General features: G+C 38.7%; 3 protein-coding genes across 6 annotated transcripts in view; 2 read left to right on the top strand and 1 right to left on the bottom strand.

The window, feature by feature from the left end:
* The first annotated feature begins 179 nt into the window (after positions 1 to 179).
* Positions 180 to 6,620, top strand: aldh9a1a.1 (aldehyde dehydrogenase 9 family, member A1a, tandem duplicate 1). The gene is made up of 12 exons (XM_087784536.1): positions 180 to 257; positions 373 to 527; positions 1,889 to 2,034; positions 3,060 to 3,189; positions 3,261 to 3,395; positions 3,492 to 3,688; positions 4,786 to 4,926; positions 4,995 to 5,183; positions 5,770 to 5,857; positions 5,938 to 6,079; positions 6,214 to 6,326; positions 6,397 to 6,620. Exons 2-12 carry the CDS (start codon positions 386 to 388, stop codon positions 6,489 to 6,491), a joined length of 1,518 nt encoding a protein of 505 aa, XP_087640662.1. The 5' UTR covers positions 180 to 257; positions 373 to 385; the 3' UTR covers positions 6,492 to 6,620.
* Positions 6,621 to 7,294: 674 nt separating this feature from the next.
* On the top strand, positions 7,295 to 11,350 carry med8 (mediator complex subunit 8). Of its 2 annotated transcripts, none has more exons than XM_087784537.1 (7): positions 7,295 to 7,369; positions 7,856 to 7,977; positions 8,195 to 8,339; positions 8,410 to 8,550; positions 9,040 to 9,127; positions 10,070 to 10,300; positions 11,146 to 11,350. In XM_087784537.1, the coding sequence occupies exons 1-7, from the start codon at positions 7,310 to 7,312 to the stop codon at positions 11,214 to 11,216; spliced, it is 858 nt and encodes a 285-aa protein (XP_087640663.1). In that variant the 5' UTR covers positions 7,295 to 7,309; the 3' UTR covers positions 11,217 to 11,350. The 2 variants fall into 2 exon arrangements, with proteins under 2 accessions (XP_087640663.1, XP_087640664.1); XM_087784538.1 differs by lacking the exon at positions 7,295 to 7,369 and adding an exon at positions 7,515 to 7,590.
* Positions 11,351 to 17,752: 6,402 nt separating this feature from the next.
* LOC148086421 (pre-B-cell leukemia transcription factor 1) overlaps positions 17,753 to 24,588 on the bottom strand; it is a 62,768-nt gene continuing 55,932 nt past the window's right edge. For all 3 annotated transcript variants that reach the window (XM_087784532.1, XM_087784535.1, XM_087784534.1), the window contains 2 exons: positions 23,731 to 23,820; positions 17,753 to 20,396 (listed from right to left, as the gene is read on the bottom strand). In XM_087784532.1, the coding sequence (XP_087640658.1) occupies positions 20,304 to 20,396; positions 23,731 to 23,820 (183 nt within the window). In that variant the 3' untranslated portion in view covers positions 17,753 to 20,303. The remainder of the gene's footprint in view (positions 20,397 to 23,730; positions 23,821 to 24,588) is intronic.

Here is a 24,588-nt window from a genome sequence, read left to right as displayed (position 1 = left end):
ATGTAAACATGTGCTGTTTTATGACTCTGTTTTCTATGCTGTGTCATCTGAAATTAAATTAAATTAAGTCATTTCAGAAGCAAGATAATAATAATAACGTTACTATAGTCTGAGCATACGATTAAAAGGCGTTTTATTCTTTATGCAATGCTGTGACGCAGCAAGAATCCAGAGGGTGTGTTCTAACGGGCTCTGAGCAGCTCTCACGGGGTGCAGAAGGTTCATCCAGCAGGTCCGCGAACATCTCCCAGGCATTGGTAAGTGGCGTTTATAAACTTCGACGACTCACTTAACGTCGCGTTTAATAACTGACCACGTGGTCAGGGTTGTTTTTAAAGCATCCCTCCCTTCGTAACGGTCGCTTCTCTGCAGATCAGACGCGACCATGTCCCAGTCCAGCCTGCACACAATGGCCGGAGCCTCGACGGGCTCAGCGCTGCTCACGGAGCCGCTCAACTTCTGGGGAGGAAAGCGAGTGAAGCCCAGTCACGACAAGAACCCCGAGCCCGTGTTCGAGCCCGCGACTGGTAAACACCTTATTATTATCTTCACTTTGTGGATGCATTCTTTGTTGGATCATGTGGTAATAATGCGTGTGATTGAAATAGATACAACAGTGTAATAACAGTGTAACAACGACGTGATACATGTGTTACATAATAACAGTAGCTCGTCTGCAGGACAGATGGGCGTTTGTTCTGTTGCAACAATTTCACCCTATTTATCTGAGTCTGGGGATGATTTTAATGAAGAAACAAAACAACACAAGGAGGTTATTGAATAAATAAGAAAGCTGTGTATTCATTGTGTGACTCTCTGGACTTGAGGAAACTGTCAATTTATATGGTTAAAAATGACAGAAAAATATAAAATATTTTTACATTGAAGCATTTGTAAGTAAGTAAGTAATTTATATTTATATAGTGCTTTTCTAGACCAGGGTCACAAAGCGCTTGAACAATCAAAACAATACTCAATAAAAGATATACTAAAAGGTCAAGATAACACCGAGAACACCACAGGAGTCTCAGAGAATAAAAAGCCTGCACGAATAAAAGTCTCTTCAGATGTTTCTTGAAGGAGTCAGTAATGACAGTTTGACACATAACCTGACATATCTGAGGGCTCGTGAACCAGTCTGGACACGAAAGGTACAGGTTCTGTTGGGTAATCCAGTAGCTTCTACAATTCAGTCGTGAGAATTTTCCATCTATTGATTTTGGTGTGTCTGTTAATAAAGTTGAATAAACCAGCAGTAGTTGCCAGAACTCGGATGCCAGCCCAACAGAGACAGGAGGAGGATGTGGAGTCACATTTGAGTAGCGTTTTGAAAAATATTTGGTAGGTGACGATACATATCTTCAGGCTTGCCCAACATTTTTAGGACAAAATATTATGAAGAAAATATGAGTAAAGGTACAATACATTGTATTATTTTAAGTATCTGCATCAATATTAAATAATATAATGAAAATGAAGGAAATCAAGCCACGGCTGGAGACAGGGCTCACATTGGTAAAACCTTACCAGGGGACACAATTCTCTGGCGTCTTCTTATAAGTTGTAGATGGATAAAAAAAACAACCCAAAAACCTCTCGGCCATATGACACATTGATTAATTGAGATCTTTATTGACAACAGTACAATGTGTGAACATACATAGACACGCCTGCTGCCAAAGGCTTATTTCCATTGTGGTCCCTTGTGTGACACAAGCTGTATATCTGAATGTATTTTGACCTTTATTTCTTTTAAATCAGACAGGAACCAGATAAAAGGATCTCCCCCTGGATAGAATAACTTCTCTATGCACTTTGAACACATGATTCAATGGTGTTAGAAATGATTAGATTGCATCTTTTCATTGAGCTCCTTCTCTTCTGGCAGGTCGTGTGTTGTGTCAGCTGATCCCATGTCTTGAGGAGGAGGTGAACGCAGCCATAGCGAGCGCCCACTCTGCCTACTTGAAGTGGAGCAAGTTGGGAGGCATGGAGAGAGCCAGAGTGATGCTGGAAGCAGCCCGGATTATTAGGGTAAACATTGGCACTCGTTCTACATATCGAGCAGCATAATCGACACAGAAGGTCCAGAGTTTTTCAACGGGAATTGCAGACCTGGTTTAGAGGCGGGTTATTCATTACACTTTTAAACCGCTACACTCCTTCTTGACCTTCTTTCACCACATCTACTTGAACTATTGACACATGTCTGTTTGCTGAACAATCATCTGCCTTCTGATAGTAGACACAGACACAAAGATAAATAATCTGTAGAGATCAAAAGACTAAAGTTCAACATCAGCTGTTTAGATATTTGATAAGTCCTTTATTCATTTTGTTCACAAGTTATGAACAAACAAATGTATGTTGTTGTTATACGTGGATAGATTTACTTTATTGGTCAAGATTGATCATTAATGATAAGAGGTGTAATAGTGTCATAATGTCAACATTGGATGGGACCTATGGAAGTAGATCAGTGCCATCGGAATATTGAACTTAAATTTATTAAATTATTTATGAATTATTGGAATTAGAATATCACACTCTTTGTATAAGAATTGTTTTGTATTGAATTCAATTGTTTAATAAAACATACAAACTTTCAATAAAAAAACAGTAAATTCAATCATAAGAAAATAATTATTAAATGCTAAAAAAATATATATATATATATATAAAATGTTTAAAATGTTAAATTCAACCATTTAACATTTCTTTATGGCCCTGATCTACTTCCATTCTGTTTTAACTTGCTCATACATTGAGTTAAGTTGAGGTGTGAGAAAAGTGAAATGAGTTATTCTTAATATTTATCATAGACTTTAAATCACAATGCTTGAGCACCGTGGCGAACATAACTTAAATAGGCAAAAACCAAGAAAAGTAGAATCCGGAGGTCTATTTTCGTATTCTAGCTGAAACTAGTTCTAATTTCATATTGACAGCTGACATCAACAGAGTTGAGAAAGAGCTCCTTTATCTCTTAAGTTCCACGTAAACACAACTGGCCAACACAGTTCACAATTCAAGTATAATATATACACATATTTGGACAGGAAAGGAGGGACCAGCTTGCCAAGATAGAAGTGATCAACAACGGGAAGTCCATCACTGAAGCTGTGGTGGACATTGATTTCGCCTGGCAGTGCATCGAGTACTACGCAGGGTTGGCTGGAACTCTTTCAGGTTGGAGTCTTTCTGTTGAAACACAAACTGATTTGATTTGTTACGTAACTTGTGCTGCACACACATCGAAGGTCAACATATCCAACTTCCTGGAGGCAATTTTGCGTACACCAGAAGAGAGCCACTTGGTGTCTGCGTGGGAATCGGTGCCTGGAATTATCCCTTCCAGATTGCAGTGGTGAAGTGCGCTCCTGCCCTGGCATGTGGTGAGATTTTACCCGTCCTATGATCCTGTTTTATAGAGGAAATACCTTATTTTTAAAAGCTCGAAACCAAACGTAGGCTGTTGTTCTGCTCATCAGGTAACGCCATGGTGTTCAAGCCCTCCCCGATGACCCCGGTGACCGCGGTCCTGCTGGCTGAGATCTTCAAGGAGGCGGGGGCTCCTGATGGGCTCTTCTGTGTGGTCCAAGGTGGAGCTGAGACTGGATCCCTGCTGTGCCATCACCCAAAGGTCGCCAAAGTGTCCTTCACTGGCAGCGTTCCAACTGGGAAAAAGGTAGACCAGTTTTGCTCCCAACGTAAGAAAACATTACTGTCATAGCAAAACCATAGTCAAGTTATTCTTTGGGTATCAGCTTTACTGAAAAACATGGTATACTAAAAACTAAACACTTGTTAAAAATGATGCAGAAAAATAACAATATTTTGGATTACCATCAGTTTAGCACACACTTCTGAAATAACTTAAAACATTAACAAAAAATGAAACTTACATTAATAATAAAGTACATTTACAGTCTCAAACAACCTGGAGCATCATTCAATGTCCAGTCTCTGTCAGTGTTGTATTTCATTACTTTAAACTCTCTTTTAAAGCCAAAAATTAAAAGCTGATGTTTAATATATATATTTAACCTTTGAAATGACATTTTACTTTAATTCAAAGTTATTTTATGTAATAAAAAAATATTTGATCTGATTTAACACTATTTAAAACTAAGTTAATAAAGCATTTATCGGTGTTACGACTAAACTAAACTTGTTAAACGTATCATTGGTCGCCATTTATGGAATTTAAATTTAGCGCTGACGTCACACACTTGGAACTCACCGCTGTCATCCTTTATTCAACAAGTTATTAAACACAAACTATACACTTGATCGCGGCAGATCCCAATGATGAAGTCAACATAAACACTAACAAGAGCGTTTGTTTATTGTTGACTTTCATGCGTCGACTGAAAGTTTCTCTCGTCTCTACAGAACAGCAAAAATAACTGCTTTGTTCTTTATTGTTTCTGATTCGCTTTAGATGTTTAATAGAGTTAGTGGTTGAGAATCTTCTAACGTCAGCGCAAAAATATATACTGTATATATATTTTAAAATATTGATACAGTGCTATTGAATATTGATACAGTATCGTGAATATTTTCTTACACCCCTGGCACCATGTTGGTGACCCCTGTTTTAATTTTTGTCACTAATGATCTCTACTTCTTTGTACATTAATCACTGAGGCTAGTCCGTCTATATTAGCCTCATGTACCTCATTAGTTTGGTAGTGAAGGTTCTTGTGTACATATCCTTCCTAGTGACCGTGAGCCTCGTTTTTCTTTTACTTCTTTATTTAGCAACAATGTTTCCCTTCATAGGTGATGGAAATGTCGGCGAAGTCTGTGAAGCAGGTGACGCTGGAGCTGGGAGGAAAGTCTCCCCTGATCATCTTCAAGGACTGTGAGCTGGAGAACGCAGTGAAGGGAGCCCTCATGGCTAACTTCCTCACACAGGGGCAGGTCGGCAGTTCACAGCACATTATCGATTCTCGTGACGGATCTAACATGGGCTGCTTCTCTTTGTGAAGGTTTGCTGCAACGGCACCAGAGTATATGTCCAGAGAGAGATCATGCCCCAGTTCCTGGAAGAGGTGGTCAAGAAGACCAAGACCATTCGTGTTGGAGACCCCCTGCTGGAGGACACTCGAATGGGGGCGCTGATCAGCAAACCTCAGCTGGAGAAAGTGTTGGCTTATGTGGAAAGCGCCAAGAAAGAGGTTAGTCAACTTATTCAACTAGTTATACTTGATAAACACCCCATATAAAAAAAAATGTGTGTTTTAATTACAGAACTCAATTTGATGGTTATAAACAAAACTATAGGAGGCTTTAACTTGGTAAATAAAGCTTCCTGCTTTATAATCACATGAGTGAGACATTATTACTTCCCAATCTTGTCCAGTATTGGGAAAAGAAAAGGGGATTTGGTCAGGATGACTATAAATAAAGTCCCTCTTAGATTAGAGTAGATTAGATAAACTTTATAGCTAAAACGAATATTATGATTGAAGATCTTTTATTTATTCTTTTTTTTTAAACTAATTTCCTATTTTCACTGAGGATTATTTCTGGTTGGACTTAAGGGTTTTTAAACACACAAAATAATTATACAATTAAAATAAAAATATTCTTTATATACTCTTAAGTGTATAATATATACAGTATACAGTATATTCATCATGTAAATGTAGCTAAAGGTTATTTATTCCTTAAATTAACATGTGTTTAATTTGAAAAAATCCAACTTTTTCTTCCCAGTGCTTCTTGTCAACATTTAACTAACTTATCTCCTGCTCCTTCTAGGGCGCCAAAGTCCTGTGTGGTGGAGGGCCTTTAGTCCCAGAAGATCCCAAACTGAAGGGAGGCTACTTCATGTCACCATGTGTTCTAGGTGAGGTTCCTCACCGGGGCTTGTTTCCTCAAGTCATTTGTTCGTAACCACGAGCCTCACACCCTACACTTGTGTCACAGACAACTGCAGAGACGACATGACTTGTGTGAAGGAGGAGATTTTTGGCCCCGTCATGTCTGTTCTACCCTTTGACACGGAGGAGGAGGTTCTCCGCCGGGCCAATGCTTCAACCTATGGTTTGGCCTCAGGAGTTTTCACCAGGTCAGCAGATACTGGAGCTTCACTTCCTCTTAACTGATGACACAATTACAGCAACACAACAGTCCATTACATTCACACACGGTTATTAACAAATGTTACTGTCGGTCACTACTCGTCCTGCTTTACTGCATCAGGGACATTTCTAAAGCTCATCGAGTGGCAGCCAACCTGGAGGCAGGAACCTGCTACATCAACAACTACAACATCAGTGGAGTGGAGGTTCCGTTCGGAGGCTACAAGATGTCAGGTAGAGGATCATGTTGAAGCTGAAGTACTGAGTGCAGCAGGGTCATGTGATCTCCTCTGTGCCTTCGCAGGTTTTGGGCGTGAGAACGGCGCGGTGACCATGGAGTACTACTCGCAGCTGAAGACGGTGGTTGTGGAAATGGGCGACGTGGAGAGTCTCTTCTGAAGACGACCCACAATTTCAACCTTATCATCAGTGCCTTCTGTTCTAACAAAATAAATCACTTCAGTCAAACCAACCTGCACAAGTTTTAAAGCTGCAGTTTCTGACAATTTAATAAATATAGCAAACGTTTGTGGTCGTTATTGTTGCATTATATATTTTTTACTTCCCTTTATTTTAACTTATCTCTAAAAATAAACCAAGGTCAAAGGTCACCTTGGTGAGGTTTATGTGCCAGAGGTTGTAGACCGAACACAAGGATGTCACAGGTCACAGTCGCATGACTGAAAGGAAACTCCTACAGGCTCAAGAATCCACACACAACACACACGTACACACACACACACACACACACACACACACACACACACACACACACACACACACACACACACACACACACACACACACACACACACACACACACACACACACACACACACACACACACACACACACACACACACACACACACACACACACAACTGTTACATTAATTTAAAAGAGCATATCCAGTGTTAGAGTCATATCTGGATTTTAAATATATACATTTGGTGTTATGTTATATAATTACATGCCCACATATATGTCTCCTCTAAGTCTAGGATACATTACGTATTCTGGTTATAAACAGATCTAGAGGAGGCGCTATAGATTTACAAAGTAACTCACCGACTTTATAAAATAAAGGTCTGCTTGATGATCACATGGGTGTAACATTATTTCAGGGGTTTTCTGTCTCGGATCTCTCATAATTCAACCATCTTTCTGAAATGAACGGTTTGTCGGGCAGTATTAATATAAAAGTGGATTTGTTCAAAATGAATGTCAATCAAGTCTTGAATATTGTGATTGAGGATTATTTCGAGGACAGACAGGAAGTGGGTTTATTTGTTTTTTTTTTTAAATACAATAAATAGGCTCAAGTGTATTATACAATTAAATGTATACTTTTAAGTGTATATCGTCACTTAAATAATTACTTTTTTCTTTAATTTACAATTTAAATAATAGAAAATAATGTGCTTTTAATTCGAAACTATTTCTGACGCATTTCCGTCAACAGCTAGCCTCGCTTCGTTAGCCCGTTGTGAAAATGCAGGTACTCTATCATAAATGCATTGTTTCTCAAGTTATTCATGATTTAATCTCGAGTATTGTTTGTGTGTCTGTGTAAACACGTTTATATTAAGGTATTGTGATGCAGTACTGAGGTTTATGTAAGGTAAACCGTCTTTCATGCTGCTAGGCTAAGCTAACAACAACAGCGACTTTTATCAACAAAGCTTTGATGACTAAGGCAGGATTTGTGACTTTGTCGCAAGTGTTTTTACACTCTTTATGGATTTTATTTTAATTTCTCTCAGCAAAGGGAGGAAAAACAGCTGGAGGCTTCGGTGGAATCTCTCATCTCTCGAGTGGCTCACGTCAAAAACGCTCTTCTGAGTTTCATTTTCAAGCTCGAGAATGAATATGAGAGGCTGACCTGGTGGGTTCACATCACTTGTCTCTTATTGTTTATAAGTGCATTTACTGCATGTACCTGACAAAAGATTACCTTTTGTTAACCAAACATTGACCTCAATTTCGAGTTCTTGAATAGCTGATGTAGGCAGAAAACACGAATGAAACTTGTACTGAATAAAACACCTGCTTACACTACACTGAATGTAATTTAGTATTAGATGTTATTTCTTTTTTTTCAGGCCATCTGTTTTGGACAGCTTTGCACTTCTCTCTGGTCAGCTTAATACAATAAATAAGCTTCTAAAGAACGAGAAGACCCCGTCCTTTCGTAACCAAGTCATCATTCCTTTACTCCTGTTCCAAGATCGAGACGAAGATTTAGCGGTTGGTATTGTTCGCACCTGAAATTTCTGCAACTCTGAATGGTCACTGATCGTTGCTATTTCTCCTGTAGAAACTCACTGAGCAGCGAGTCCCTGTTTTCAGTCATGAGATCGTTCCGGACTACTTGCGGACCAAACCTGATCCAGAGGTGGAGGAGCAGGAGAAACAGCTGAGTGCAGAAGCAGTACGGATTGGTCCTGATGTCGCACAAGTGAGTCTCCATTCAAAAAAAATCAAACAAAAAAGTGTGTATTAAGTTCACTTGACATGTTGGCCTATTCTAAGAATTCCTTTATTTATATTTTTTAATATAAAACCACATATTAAAGAAATGCACACGTTCATTTGATGTATTATCAAATATCAGTATTTAAATAATTTATTCTGTGTGTTATATTTGTTTACTAAGGGGACCTGTCTCTTCACACTCGGGTTTCATTAATAAATGATGCAATATATTGTGACTTTGCCCATGCAGTTTTAATATGCTTATAATATATCTTATTTTATTTTATTGGGAAATATCATAGATCTTTGTAGGAAAAGTTGGTTAACTGGTAAATATATAACACTTTTAGCCTCCTTGAATTGAAGCACAAACCATTGTTTTCTTACTGACTTTCATTCACCTTCTTTGTTCAATAGATTTGGCTAATGTACCACCAATACAACCTAATATTTGAATGTACGTTTCCAACAGAAACAGATCCAGACGTTGAATAAATTATGCTCAAATCTGCTGGAAAAGCTGAACAATCCTCGTGACGACAGAGATGCGGAAAGTGCAGGTACAATTTTCTTTCCCTTAAGATTTGAAGGCTGTTAATAATCATGTGAATAAATGGACATTTTCTATTAATTTGGTTGCTGTTCTAGAAAAAAAATATATTCTTTTTTTTCTACCACGGTTAGGTTGACCTTGATGTTGTGCATCGCATTATTGATATGAAATTAAGAATGTATCGTTTTAGTATGATACGTTTATTTAGGCATTATGTTAAACTCTTATGATGACAAGCTTCCTGAATTGGACCATAGAAAACTAATGCTTGCACAAAAAGTACTTTTAAGATTCATAACTGAACAATATTAAAACCCCAAAATAATCTAGTGGATACAAACTTCCATCTTTACTGATAATGAGCCATTTCTAAGAGCCATTTTCCTATGTCTAATTGTATAAATAAACATTTTTAAATACTGTTTTTTTTGCTGAATGGAAAAACGGCTTTTAAATATTCATTATTATCACATGTTTTATTATTAAATTTTATCTCTTAAAACTACAGAGGACAACAGATGGAAATGAGCATTGTGCTAAACTAAAATATTAATTTAAAAAGTGTGTTTTACAAAGGCAAAAAGCCTGCGATTAAACAAAACCAATACAATGAGACGGCTATATAACAGGTTTTGAGATCAGCATATAGATATGACCAAAATCTTTTTGAGAAATGTTTATAAACTAATAAATTTGATACAAAATAAATGAATAAATTCTCAAAAAGCTTAGTAGCACATTTAATTCTTCTTTTCTGTCTGGGTCAAGGTGACACATTTGTTTTCGGACCACTAGGTCACCTCGACCCAGACATAATACGAGGGTTAAAGGCAGATAAGACTTTCCATTCAACTGGTGACAACAGATGTTATCCACCTACGCTGGACAGCACAGTATCATCGGCAAAAACTCAAGTTCACATTTATTTTTTATTATTTTGTTTCTTCAGCGTTGCGACAGAACAAACCCTCTTTCAACCCCGCGGACACCATCGCACTAGTCGGGGCTGTAGCTTTTGGGAAGGGCCTCTCTAAATGTAGACCCCCTGGTCCGGTCGCCCCGGGACATCCGGGTCAAGGGTCCATGATCAATGGAGGTCCAACATTACAGCAGGTCACCACCGGTGGGGGTTCAAGCCAACAAGGAATTGGGGGGCAGGTGCCCCCGCAAGGACAACCAGGTAATTTAAGTTTTAGCAGGAGATGATAGTTGCTGTTGAATATATGACTTTAAATATTGTTTTAGTTTATTAATGATTATTAATAAAATCCCACATGTTGAAATGTTTGGATCTGGTGACTTTTAAAATGGTGCAGAAAATGTACAAAAAAAAGAAATATTCATGTTAGTTTCTGCTGTGGAGTTACTTTTTGGAACAGTCTGGAGACAGCAATAAAACAAAGTAAAAACACAAATGTGTTTTGTAAAGGTACAAAATGTGTATATATATTTTTTTTCTAAACGCGTATATGGAAGAGGATGTGCGATAACTAGAAAGACAAAGGAATAAATCTAGAAAAAGAAGATATACACTGTATGTATATGGTCATAATTCCATAAAATGAGTATAAGGTAAATATTTACAGGGATAATAATCATGGTACATGTATATATTGTATGTGTTTATATGATTTATTTATATGCATTATATCTGCTTAGTACATGCATATTTATTATACCAGAATCGGAAACATTTGTTGTCAGTGTTGTAAACACAACATAGGATTTGTGTTGTCAGTTCAGAATAAAAGAATGAAAAAGGTCAAGACACAAAATAAACAAAATAAAAACAATAATGTTATATTATAGATAAACTAGACTAGATATATGTTATGTATTGCTTTGAGTGCTTATGTAATTTTATGCCTGTCTGATGAAATTTCTTGCTGAATAATAATTATAAATTAGTATTTCTATTTGTGTTGTATCTGGGACTATTTGTAGTCAGGGATGTTATTTCAGGTCTTATTTTTACACTTAAATATTTAATGATTTACTGGATGATCTTGTGATTTTTCTCTCTAGGAAAAATGCCCAGCAGCATCAAGACCAACATCAAGTCTGCGTCCGGGTCCATGCACCCCTACAACAGATGATGTCCCTCTCTACACACAGATGAGCCACAGCGCCCCCCACTGTCGCTCTTAAAATGACTCGTTTTATATCACTGGCGAACCACTAGAGGCCAGTATGAGGATATTTATACCACCAAGAAAACAGTTACAGGACGAATAAAGTTTATCGTTTAAAAAAAAAAAATCAGTTTGAATGGTTCCTCCACATCTTGCATCCCTCTTGCTCCGTCACATCTGTCATGATGAACATCTTGTCACGAGGCAGTCAAAAGACCACCCTGACATGTGGAGACGTCTACATTTCTGTGGCCCTGGTTCCTCTTGTGCACATTTGGCTGCAGCAGCAGAGGTGAGAGTAATGAGGGTGGACACAGCTCTGTGTGGCCTGATAATGTCACAGTGTTTAAGCGGGGAGATAAGGAGGTATGAGTGCTGACGTGTGAGGGGGGCCCCCCTCGCGCTCGCACCATGCCGGCCCTCTGTCCACTCCAATCCAAGTGACCGCTCCACTGTCACAGCGCCGGCCTGTGGCTGACCTACATGCACCCTCTGTCCCCAAACAGGCAGACGTCGCGCTGCGTCAGCCGCCGCTCCATGGCTGTGCTGAGACAGCTCAAAGCTGCACGAGGTCAACATGGACCTGGATGATGAGCTGGAAATTACCAAAGAAAGATGACAAACACTAACCTCTCTCCTCGCACATCGCTGCTACTTCAAAGGTCCACTACTTAAAAGTTTTTTTTTTCATTTTCACTTGTTTAGTTGCTGAGGACTATACAGTATAGTTGATTTAACCCAAAAATAAATGACAAATGAATGTTTTTTTTAAACAAATATATATTAAAACATCGTGCAATAACTTTAGAGATTACCTTGAAAAATAACGTTTAATTGTATATTAAAGATTGTCTATATAAATATAAATATATTAGTTAAAGCGTTTAAACAAAAATCAAGTAGGTTTTAATTGTACAGTGCCTTTTACTATACAGTTACATTTTAGGATCCTTATTTTTATTTGTGAAACTATAAATACATTCGTCTTCAGCACCCTAAAACAATATCAACCATTATAAATATTGTTAAAGAAAATGTATAAATATTGTTTTACTGTGTATTTTAAATGTTTATATTATAATTATTATTATTATCTTGAAAGGCGCCATCAAATAAAGTGAATTATTGTTATTATTATAAAGAAAATTGTTAAGCATTGGTTAGCATGGACGTTTTATCATTTACCTATTCCATGGTTTTTCAAGTCAGTGTCCTCAGGGGTCACATTTAATTTTGTAGCTGTTGTGAGGGGCAAAGATAAAAAAGGGAAAAAAAGTATAACATCAAGTTAATTATTATTTAATGTAACTAGTATTTATTTTTAAAATCTTGTATACAATCACTTCTTTCCACACATTATTTATTTTCACTTAAAAAACAAAAGGCTTTAAGTCATATTTTGAGACTAGTCAAGACAATGAGGGCCACATAAATACAGTCCAAGGGCCACTCACGTCTCTTGAATAGTTTTCAATCACAGCAATTGTGTCTCAACAAAAAAAACAACTTTGCTTTATTTCAGTGATAAATCAATATTTAAAAAAGCAATTTTAAGTCTGTTTTCACCCGGTGACGATAAGGACACAGAGCCGCCATATGGGGGCAGTATTGCGTCGCGTAAATGACCCAAAAGGCAGTTCCTCCTCACTCGTTTTTATTTAATTCCCAAAAAGATTTTCATAACCAAACCTCGGTTCGTGTGAGGCAGAAACGGTTTGATCATCCCGTGTGTTCACACAGATGTGGATCTGCGGCCCACGTGGTGAATGATAGGAAAACTCAAGATGACAGCTGCCTCCTAAATTACATGATCCAGAATGTAGCAGGGGCCACATGTGACTGGATCCAAATCCATCATGACAACATAATCAGGACTGCTATCTTTTGAAAAGACAGGATTTGCTTCCGCAGCGACACGGCGCTCTGACAAAATATGTCAAATTGACTTGGGGTCTGAAAATTCAACATAAATGGTAAAAAAGCTCCAAACAATCTGGTTCACACGACGACTGATCAGTCGTTGAAGCGATAGAATCAAAAAAACATGGCTTCCACTTTGCGGCGCTGTTTTGAAGCGATAACTTTGTGTTTCAATCAAAACATCTCCAGGCACTTTTAGGAAATGAAAACAAAAAAAAACAACCTCTTTTGTAATGAAGCTTTCGGCAAAATAACAGTTTTTTAAGTTTGAACTCCCACGTTGTAAAGAGTCTAGATGTTCTATAAGCTGTTTGTCAGGTGTCACCATGACAGTCAGCTCGTCTGAGGCGTCACACGGTGACTGTTTGTCTCCAACACAGATGGAGAAAATCTGACCCCGTTATTCCTGTGCATGTTTTCTAAGAAGTGTACGTCTGAAGAAGACTTGCTCTGTCACATCAGTGCACGAGGTTACGCCGAGACAAAGCCACTAAATCCTGCCCTCGGTCTCCAGACCTGGCCTACGTGGGTCTTCCCTCCCCCCCCCCTGGCACTTTGGAGTGTGTGTGACACCGCCAGGCATTACTGGAACACGTTATGAGCATAATCTGAGTCTTGTTACTGTCATCGATCTAATGTAGCCTCGGCGCTCCGTGAGAGAAGCGCCTGCAGAAGAGGGCGAAGGAAGTCCTCGATTAACCCTCCAGAAACATCCGGTGACAGGAGCCTTCTAGATGAGGATTTTCAGATTAGGGTTCATGGATTAAATTGTGTGCTTGTTAAGATGTGTGTGCGATATTGTGCTTTAGTGGTGTCGTGTGTAAAGAGACGGTGAGAAAAAACAAACTTTGAGAATTGGAATTGGTTTTAATTGGTAAATATTTTGTAGAAATATTCACATTCCCTTCTTGAATTCCTCTCACTCCTGGAGAAAAAAAACAACTAAATATTCCAATAAAATGTTATCAACCTTTCGAGAAATAAACATAAATAACAAAATAACTGTTATACTTAAATACTATCACAATTTTTACTTTTAATTTGCACAGCAAGAAATATGGCCACAAAAAGGACAAGATGTAATAAAAACCGATACCGATACAAAAAATTCACAGTGAATCCACACAAAACCCCACAAAGATCAAAGGAGTGGATCAAAGATGTGCAGGAAATACCTGCCTGCAGCCCAGTCTCAACAAGGGTTTAACTTCTCCCCGCCCCCCAGCTGGTAGAGTTTGAGACCCTTGTATAAGAAGTCAAATAATCCTATTGTTATTAACATATATAGTTGTATGATGTTGTGTGTTATTCATATTTCCAATGGTGTTCATAAGGGTAGTTAAAAAATATACCTAAATATTGCTATAGTTTCTTTTCACAATACCATATCAATATTCAATAGCACTGTATTATTTATTTATTTTATTTGTAATTAACATGCAAATATTTACGGTGTTTTGCTCATTTTTATGTTGCAATTAAACCTCATGCCACTAGATGTCAGCATTCATTATGTTGTCCACCGCTATCAGAATCACAACATAAACATTTGTCTGTGGTGTCAGTTCAGAATAAAAGACTGAAATAATATACCGTAGCTCAAAAAATAAGCAATGAAATAACAGAACTAAGCATAAATGCAGCTACTGTGCGGAGCCTAAGAATTAGATTTTGCTAAATTCCAGTGATGACTAAGGACAAGAGGATACAGTCGGCTCCAGATGAGATGTTTGGACATACTTTGGTTTCAAAACAAATGAAATCAGTTACGACTTCGCCAAGAGTCATGTGGTCTGTAAAGAAGGAACGATAATGCTTTTGTCTTTGTTGGTTTGTTGCTAAGAATATGACTCTAAAAGTTGTGGGTAGTTAATTTCGCGGTTGTGACCTAAAATCATAACTAAAATGTATTCTTTGAATAAGAAAAACACACAAATGTTAAATCTGAATTAGCTTCTACCATCGAAGAACACACTTATAGCTGTGTAGAGAAGAACCTCCTGCTGGCTGTGTTGACATCTCTGGTACGGCTGAGTGCTGATGGTGTTGTGTAGATCACTGTAGGAGCGTCACTCTGTTGGCTCTTTGTTGCTCATGAGTCTTACAGTGAATTTAACATGACGCCGCCACACGTTCACATTCTCTCAGAAAAGGGATTTTCAGGTTTTTTTAAAAACAACCTTGTTGTGAGTGAATCGTGTCGAGAACACAAGAATACATTACACTCGTCCGGCACGTTCTGCCTTTCATTCCTCCGACATTGTCTGGATCCTTTGATTGAAACAAGAGCGCCCTCCATGTAATTACACTTGATGGGGTTCGCGTTTGTCACTCCCACTGTCACACATTGAGGACGCTGCCGGGACCGTCTTCATGTTTTGCCTCTTTTGTCCCCGAAATGGTTTGAATCGCGGCAGAGAAATCAGAACATCCTGCCTGGGTTATCTGGAGGAGAGAGATAAGTGTGGATCCACCTCTTCCAGGGAACGCACATTAGCCATGGCTGGGAGGGGGAGCTGGGTGTGAGGAAGGTGGTGGTGGTGGAGGTGGGGTGTTGGGGGGGGTGTTGGGGGGGGGTGCGTCTGCCCGGAGCTCGCAGCTTTCACTCACTCTGAGAACTGTGAAAATGTTCCCTTCACACTGGGAGCTGTGTTTGTGGTGACGACACGCCTGCACACCGACTCAGGTCATCCAGAGGTGTCCGCCTGACAAGGTGTAAACTCGTGTCCTACAGTGACTCCTGACCCTGTTACCAAAGTCTGGACCACCACTTGTTTTGATGCTCTCAAGGTCGGAGGATTTCGGGGGTGAACGTGCGACGGTCTGGGCCTGAGCTTAACATCTGCAGACACACGATTGTATCACAGAGATGGACTTTCTAATCGTCCGGTGTTGTCGAACTCCATCATGGACGAGGCCAAACTTGCCTCAGTTGCAAACGGATCAAATATTTATGACTAGAACTGGCAACGTTTAAGCAAAAAACATCAGAGTTAACATCAATCTGCCTCTTAAGTCTTCAACGATTTCTTTTTTTAATTCTAAATGTCATGTTCTTATCTTCATTTTCCAACGTCCATGTGTTTGTCTACTGATATTTATGCTCAGTTTGTCCTTGAAGTCATTTTCTTTCTCATGGATGTGGTTCTCTTTATCGTAGTTAGAACTTGATTTGAAGCCTCACTGGGTCAACATGAAATGATAGCAGGGCTCTCTAGAACTTGTGTATTAAACCCTTTTTCTCATCTTGGCTCAAGAAAACATTTTCTTTTAACATCGACCCACTTTGTCTTTAGTCTACTTTGTTAAGGAGGACGGCGTCCTGTTCTACTCTTGCTTGTTCTTCTTTAAGTAAGTAAGTAATATTTATAGAGCCCTTTTGTAGACCAGGGTCACAAAGTGCTTAAACAATCAAAACAAAACCCAATAAAATGTATACTTTAAGTCTTGTTTTAGTTCCATTCTGGAGAATCAAAGTCATCATCAAAAAATTTGAAGGTTTCTTGAAAGTATCTGCACCCAAAAACCCCAGTTTTTGATCTTGGGTGCAACTAATAAATGGTAAAAATGGTAAAAGGCTCTTACTTATATAATGCTTCTCTATGCTTATTTAGCAGCCAAAGTGCTTTACACTAACTTACACATTCACACCTTTACACACACACATACTGATGGGAGTAGGCTGTGACGCAGCTCAGGGACACAATGCCACAATCTCATCTGGAGCTGGGATTGAACCCTCAACTTCTCAGGCCACAAGCAAACCATGTTACCGTCAGAGCCCTGGATATTACAGTGGATATTATGTTTAATTGTTGTGATGTTGTGTGTTTACTCAACTTCTTAAAGTCATAGACATAGAAAGCGTGAATCCCAGAAGTAAAACATCCAACTTCTTGAACAACACTTGGACCAAACCAAGAGGTTTCATTCTTCAAGTTCTTCCACTTCTTCTCAACACTTCTTCATCTGGGTCTCATCTTCTCAAGACTTCCATGTTCTGCTCTGAACCTTCAAGTTACCTGGCTTTCTTATGTTTGTTCTGGACATCTAAAGGTCTGTCTATGAACTCAAGCATCAGTTTCTAGGTAGAAAAAGTCTTGCTCTGAGCCTGTTTTGTTTATTCCTAAACCTCTTTATTTGGTCTTGGCCATGTGGTTATAAATGTCTCAGTCTGTATCGAAATTACACAAAATGTTTTCTGTTGAATTGTGTTGTTGATGTAGAAATTGTATTTACAAACCCCAAAATGTTAAATTGGTCTTGACTCATTAACTTCCTTTTCCACTTTGGTTCAAGTCTCATAAGACCTTCATCAGCTTTCATACGCGAAGACAAAAAAAGACAAACAAGCCTCTGTATGCAACAAAAGGAGGATTTATTTGGGACACCATTGCCAGTATAAATGAAGACCATGAATCTGCACCTCATCGTGATCCGTCACCATAGAAAACAGGTTTGGAATTTAAAAGACATCAATGTCTTCGTCTTTTTTTTTTTTAAACTTCAAACAGTTAAAACCTGCCGAGAAAAGAAAAAGTGTTTTACTCTGAAATCTTATTAAAAAACATTCAAAACACTGCAGTACATCATTTTATTGAAGAACATAAAAGACATGCAACAAAGAAAACATCTCATGTTTTACTTCATTTTTCTAAAAGCATCATCACATGAAGCTCCTGGAATATTTGGAAGTGAAAAGTAAAGTCTGTGTTTGCTGTTGTTCACTCCAGTGGATGAAGCTTCCCACACTCCAGATGGTGGCGCTGTTTCCTAGAAACACCCCTTCTTTATTTGGGCAGACTCATCACCTGTCAACATTTGAGATGAGCGTACAAAAAAAAAAAAAGATCTGATGGCCCAGAGCCGAGTGGAAGGAGACAAAAGAAGAGTGTATCTACATACGGTATATAGAGCATTCTAGTTCACATATACTGAAAAGTACCGAAGCGAAATCATAGGAAATTAAAAAGAAGGATGCAAAAATATATCCGAACATCATCTGTGTGTCGCCAGGGTTGAATCGTTTGACTCTGTATAGACTGTTTCTGAATGTTTTTTTGGTTTTGAGTTTTTCGGAGCTTGAGCGCCCAAGATAAACTACAGGAAGGAGATAAAGCTGATCCCAACGTGGAGGATAGAAACTCTTCCATATTTGGCATCAAAGTGTGTAAATATCTCATGAGGGCTTCAAACCACAGACCACACTGTACACACAAGAAAAGTCACGGTTTCGAGTTCACATTTTGGATTCTGTGACGAATGACTCCCAAACCATAAGGATGTAAGCTGAGAAAATAATCTCACTACCGGACTAGTTGTGCTAAAACCCAGATAAGGATGACAGGAAGTGAGGCGGACATCTGTGCTCGGGGTGCATGCGTCGGCGTGCGAGCAACGACTTTTGAAACGGCTAACTTTTTTATCCTCATTTTAGACATCTGTGAAGCAAATATTTCCTTTCATAATTGTGCTTTAATTCGTGTCACGATAACAGCGGCTGTTAAAATTTGGACTTTTGGAATTAAGACATGGAGTGGAAATTCATCACCTCATCTCTGGACTGAACGCTCTGTAAATGAAGTATAAAACACCTGATATGTCGCATATTACAAACTATATAAATGTTGTTTTTTTTTGGTTATAACCAACGAGACTAGACTAACATGATAACACGGCGTGTAAATAAAAAAAAATGGATGATCAAAATTCACCTCTGGGGTTGAACTTTGGCACTAGAGGTCAACAGACAACTGAAAAAAAAGAGAGCACAGTAACATAAACAAGTTTTTACACTATAGAGGTGGGGGAGGGGAGCGTTTGGATTCTGGTAACAACCAAAAAAAAAAAAGTTGTATAATTTTGAAATGTTGAGGAGTCTGTGTAGCATTTATTTAGTCATGGATGACATGAGCTGAATCTGGTACCAAAGATAAATGAAAAAAAAAAGTATATTATATTTTAATCAAATGACTAAAAGCATTAGAACAGTAGAATAAATTCATGGTAGCTGGAGAGACAAGTCATCGAAGGTGTCAGAGGAAATTTAAATCTTTACTTTAACTGAAAACAAAACTCTTAACCTCCAATTGACAAATGTTCTCGCAGATCCCAAATTGAGGATCATTTTCTGCTAAAAAAAAACATGTGGAATTTGGACCTTGACAAGCAGAGAGGAGTCTTTCATAGAGGAGGCCAAAGCTCTAACATTCATGTGTGTTACTCCTCGAGGAGAGACGCCCAGACGTCCCTCATCCAGGGAAAACCTCCTCCAGCTCTTCTGGAGGAAAACTCTGTGGCTTTCCAGGGTCAACCAGTAGACACGCACTCTCTGGTGTCTCCTCCGGGAGCTTCATGATGTCCTGATCCAAAGCTAGGGTTGTCAAAAGTATCGATGACCAAAAAAGTATTGATAGTAAAATGAGGTACCCAGATATGATACTCATTTAGTATTGATTATTTATTATTTTTCACTACCAAGGATGTCAAACTGTTATGATAGTTTTAGTAGATAGTTTGTGTTTTTATAAATATTTAACGTGCCGTTATTTTCATTGTTATATTTCGCAAGAGGTTATTTTTGCATTTTTCTAGTTAATTTTTTATTATTATGGTATTGAAAATGGTAAAGAATATTTTCCTGAGTATCGGTATTGAGTTAAAAATATTAGTATCATGACAACCCTATTAAAAAACCTTGGCTCTGATGCCAGTACTGTTGCAGTGCATTATGGGACGTGATGGCAGCTAGTTGTTTCTCAAGTGGTACCAGAATAAAGAAGCGAAGAAGAAGCTTGTGTCTTTGTTGGCCAATATAAGAATGAACAAATGATACACAGACTGATCCGTTGTCGTCTCAAATCGAGGTAGTGTGTGACACTGACTGGACACTATGATGGAAAACCAAAATACAAAGAGGCAACATGGACATGAAACTGTACAAAGGTGGTTCTGATCTCCCTGCGCGGTGTTTTTTGTTTTTTCTTTCGAGGGGTGACTCGTAGTCCGTGGTGATGACGTCCTCCCCGGCCCGCAATGTTGGGCTGTGACTCCGTAACTGTACAGTTCGTCAGAATTAGTCCCAGTGGAGTTCATTGGAGAGAGAGGGGGGGGAGGATGAGCGGCGGGGGATCAGTTGGAAGTGTCGGAGTGAACGCTCCCGGGTCCTTCTGTGGGTGAAGTCACTGAGGAGGGGGTGGGGGCGTCCTGCCAGCCGCCGTTCGCCTGCAAAGGAAAAAAGGACGATGTGTTGTTTACCTCCAGGTTTCATAAATATATTTTTACATCACTTGAGAGAATGTATTTTAGAAACACTTCATACAGTATTAACTTCAGCCTCAGATCCAGACACCATGCTGTTTATTATTGTTGGACAAAAATCTACTTAATAAACGTAAATGGTGAAAACTGTAAATGTAAACGCATAAGATATAATGTTGAAATAAATATAATGATCCAAGTTTTACAACTATTTAAAGTCACTAATTATTTGTGTTTTTTGTGGGAAATAGTATTGTAGTTGTAAATAGAATGGTATTCATTGTGATTCACCAGTACAACGAAAAACAGTACGAACCCTTAAAGTACACCTAATAAATAAAACATTATACAAAAGCATGAGACCTTCAAAAGACACACGTATACCTAAAAACACAGTAACTTATTTTTTTATTTATTATTTACAAAACGTAACCAGTAGAGGTAAAGAGTTCAGTGTAGCCTTAGTGTTAAGTATTGATGGAAAATACTCGCTCTGATACCTGAACAATACTTTTTTCGACACATATTTTATAAGATCAATTCTTTCTCTTTTCAAAATTCAAAATCATTGTTGAATTGCTGGGATCTGTTTTTCCTTAATCAACTATAGTCTTACTTCAACTGTATAGGGTCTTGAGATAACTTTGTTATGATAAGACACTTTAAATAAAATTGAATTGAATAGTATTGAAAATGACATGTTCTGGTTGAGCTACTTATATCCAGTGTTTTATGACTTCTGATTAATGATAATACACAATGAGAGGATCAACACAAAATTGTACAGGAATTTGGGAACCGTTCCTATCACCAAAATCAAAAAAGTAAAAAGCTAATTTTGCCGACTCAGCCCTCAAGTGAAAGTACACCATGTTACTGCTGAACAGTGTGAAGTTCTCGCCAAAAGTATCTGCTCATGAAGTGCAAAACATGTGACCGGAGGAACATCAACGCAGGCCTGGCTTGAACTGTCACACGGTGCGAAGGCTTCTGGAGCACTTGGCCAGAACACACTCGGAAGCGCCCGGATGCCTGGTTCTCGTGTCTGGCCTCCATAAATCAGAGCCCGGCAGACAGAAACCCCTACATTATGCAGCGTGGAGCTTCTTTACAGGCTCTAAACGTGAATAACAGCATATTTTGGCATTGTAAGACGTGGACGAGCAAGCAGGCGTCCAAGGAGAACCATCTCTGCGAGGTCAGAGGAGCAAGGGGGGGGCGAGCGAGAGAGAGAGAGAGAGAGGGGGGTCTGCATACGTTAGAGCTGCTGGCTCGGGGCTGAGATCTCAGCAGCCAGAGAGGAGATTTGAATACACCGTGTTGTTTTTTTTTTTTAACTTCATCTGATTATCATATGGCCGCTGAGGCACGACAGCGCAGGGAAGGCAGGCGCGGCGCCGGCGACCCTCCTCGCTGTCAGGGCCATTAGCATGGAGGGAACGTGATCTGAGCAATGCGCTTGGATTGCTGTCCCAAGTCCACACTCTGCTCTCCTTGTGTCTGTCGTATCGATTTTCCCCTCTACGACACGGCTTGTCGCTGCAGATTTCCCCAATGTTCGCCGCCGCCAGCTACTAAACCCACCGGCCCCCCTCCTCTCTCCGAAGACCCTCCGCATTCCCCAAGTGCGGCGCGTAAGCCGAGCTCTCCTCGGGCGCGTTCTGTTGCAGAGATTAATTTGAACGCCGTATTTAGGGAGATATTTATTTTGCTGCTTCTTTCATTTACTCTCATCTATATTCAGTCCGACCTGCAGACAAACACAGCTGGTGTTGCTACAAATGATTCATTCAGAATAATAAGCACTTTTGTTGAAAAATTATATTCTAAATAAAACATAGAGTTAGTTTAGTCCATGATGTTTGAGTAAATCTCTTTCAAAAACACATTTTTACAGACTGGCTTTTATGCTGTTACCTTTTAACTCTTAAGTGGATTCAATAATGTGTTTTTATTGTCTTTAATCATTTTACTCTAATATTCCGTAATTAATAAAACAGATTTGATCTTTTTCCGTCATGTTTTTGTTTCTGCTGTTTTTAATTTACTACTAACTTACATTTTTAAATGAATCCTCTGAAAGAGGCTATATAAATACATTTATTTATAATATAATTTGATATAATATTATTGTGTTTGCACACCTTCGCCAAGTCAGGTAAATTAATATAAAGGAATGACAAGAAAATGTCAAAATAAAATGATCATTAAAATAGTTGAATTGATATGATTATTATTCATGTGATTAAAACCTCAACCACTCATGTTTACGTAAACCGATTTTTCATTATTATTTTTGGTGTTTATTTTGAGTTCAATTTGATTTTACTGTCGCGGTTTATTTATTGTATTTTATTTCACTTATCACTCATCTTTCATATTTGAGGCTTGTTTGTTTGACGTTAATTTCTATTTTATGATAACAGTTTTTTCATTATTTGTATTTCCTCAAACATTCATAACAAACAGAGGTTTAAAGATGACTCAAAATGATCTTTAGGTGTCCCTGTGTGCCCTGCGACAGACTGGCCACCTGTTTACAGTGTCCCCTTGCCTCTGACCCTTGGTAGCTGGGATAAACTAGACAGTTTATTATATAATTATTATCATAATTATTTGTTTTAACTTAATTATCTATAATATTTCTCCGTTGTTTTTTTTTTTTTTTTACTAATAATGAAGTCATTACCAAATTCTGATGACCTACAACCTTCTTTTTGTTTTTTTGTTTTTTTATTAATCACTTGATGTTAACCTGAGTTGTCGGTCGGTGAGGTTTATTGTGTGGATCCTAATTTATTCATAAAAGCTGATGGATTTGATAATATGAGGGTTGAAAAGTACATTGAATTATATCTATTTAGTATCAACATTGAGGCAGATTCTACAGCTGAATGCACTTCATCACCCCCTCTCTGTTTTTTTGGGGTGAGACGGGCCCTCGGGAGCCTCATCCCAGGTCAGATGGTCAGGCGGATTTACAGCCCACCGCAGGGGGCGTCACCTGTTTGTGCGGCTAAGTCTTGTGTGTGGCTGCAGGTGTAACTCCAGACCTGATAGATAATGACAGGCTCAGACCGTCACGCCGCATGTGTGTGTGAGCATGTGCGTGTGTGTGTGTGTGTGTGTGGTCAGGCCCCAGCCTGGACACGCCGGACAGAGCGCCGCCCGTGGCGCGAGCGATACACAAGCAATCAAGGAGGTGACCACAGAGAGCAGACAAGTCCCACTAAGTGGCATTTGTGAGCCCCGTGGCTTTGAAATAATTGGCAGGAAGAGGAAGCAGAGGAATCCTTACGTTGATGCCCTGCGGACTGTACATCTGGTTGGCTGTGAGAGCTTCACTGTATCCGCCTGTCTGACTGATAACATGGCGAAGGGTATCCACCTGAAACAGCCGCAAACAAAGAGAGGTCAGAGTGGACACCAGAGAGCCGGAAGACAGCAGTGATGCAGCACAGGAGGGTTTGAGAGGAAGGAGAAAAATCATATTTATTGATGGTTTTAATAGTTGATTTTTAAGCTTTGGTATCATAAGGTGCTGATCCCTGTCACCTGAATGAGTCTGGATTGATGCACTAAATATTAAAATATATTATAGTAAATCTGTATTTTATTATTATTATTATGTTTCGATGCCTCATTTATTACAATTACTACTTGGGTTGAAATGCGAGGGACACCCTGGACAGGTCACCAGTCCATCACAGGGCATCACAGACCACCACTCAAACCTACACTAACATGTACAGAAAAATCTAAAATGAATACAAAAAAATCTTGTATGACAGTCGAACTAGAGTGTCTGAAAATAAAAAAATATGATGATAATTATATTAAAATATTATGTCGCCTTATGCAGGATTCAAACTTACAACCTTATTTCATGCAGCTCCATTGTATGTTGTTTATTAGATATATTTAATGTATGATTTTCCCCTTTTTACACTCAACACTAGCAATAATTAAAATAAAGAGATTTCATGCATCATCGCCCCCTACTGGCCACTTACACTGGTTACTACCTTTTGTCTTCCTGTTTTGACTGACTTCAATTTGATGTTAACTTTATCGCAAAAAAAGTAATAGGTGCAATGTTTTTTTGGTAGTTATCTTTCCTGATGAAATTATGCATAGAATTAAATATAATTTTAAA

This window comes from Callionymus lyra, chromosome 2 (assembly GCF_982586985.1).
Source record: "Callionymus lyra chromosome 2, fCalLyr1.hap1.1, whole genome shotgun sequence".
Lineage (NCBI taxonomy): Eukaryota > Metazoa > Chordata > Actinopteri > Syngnathiformes > Callionymidae > Callionymus > Callionymus lyra.
The sequence above is the reverse complement of the archived record's forward strand: the minus strand, read 5'-3'. Positions and strand labels throughout refer to the sequence as shown.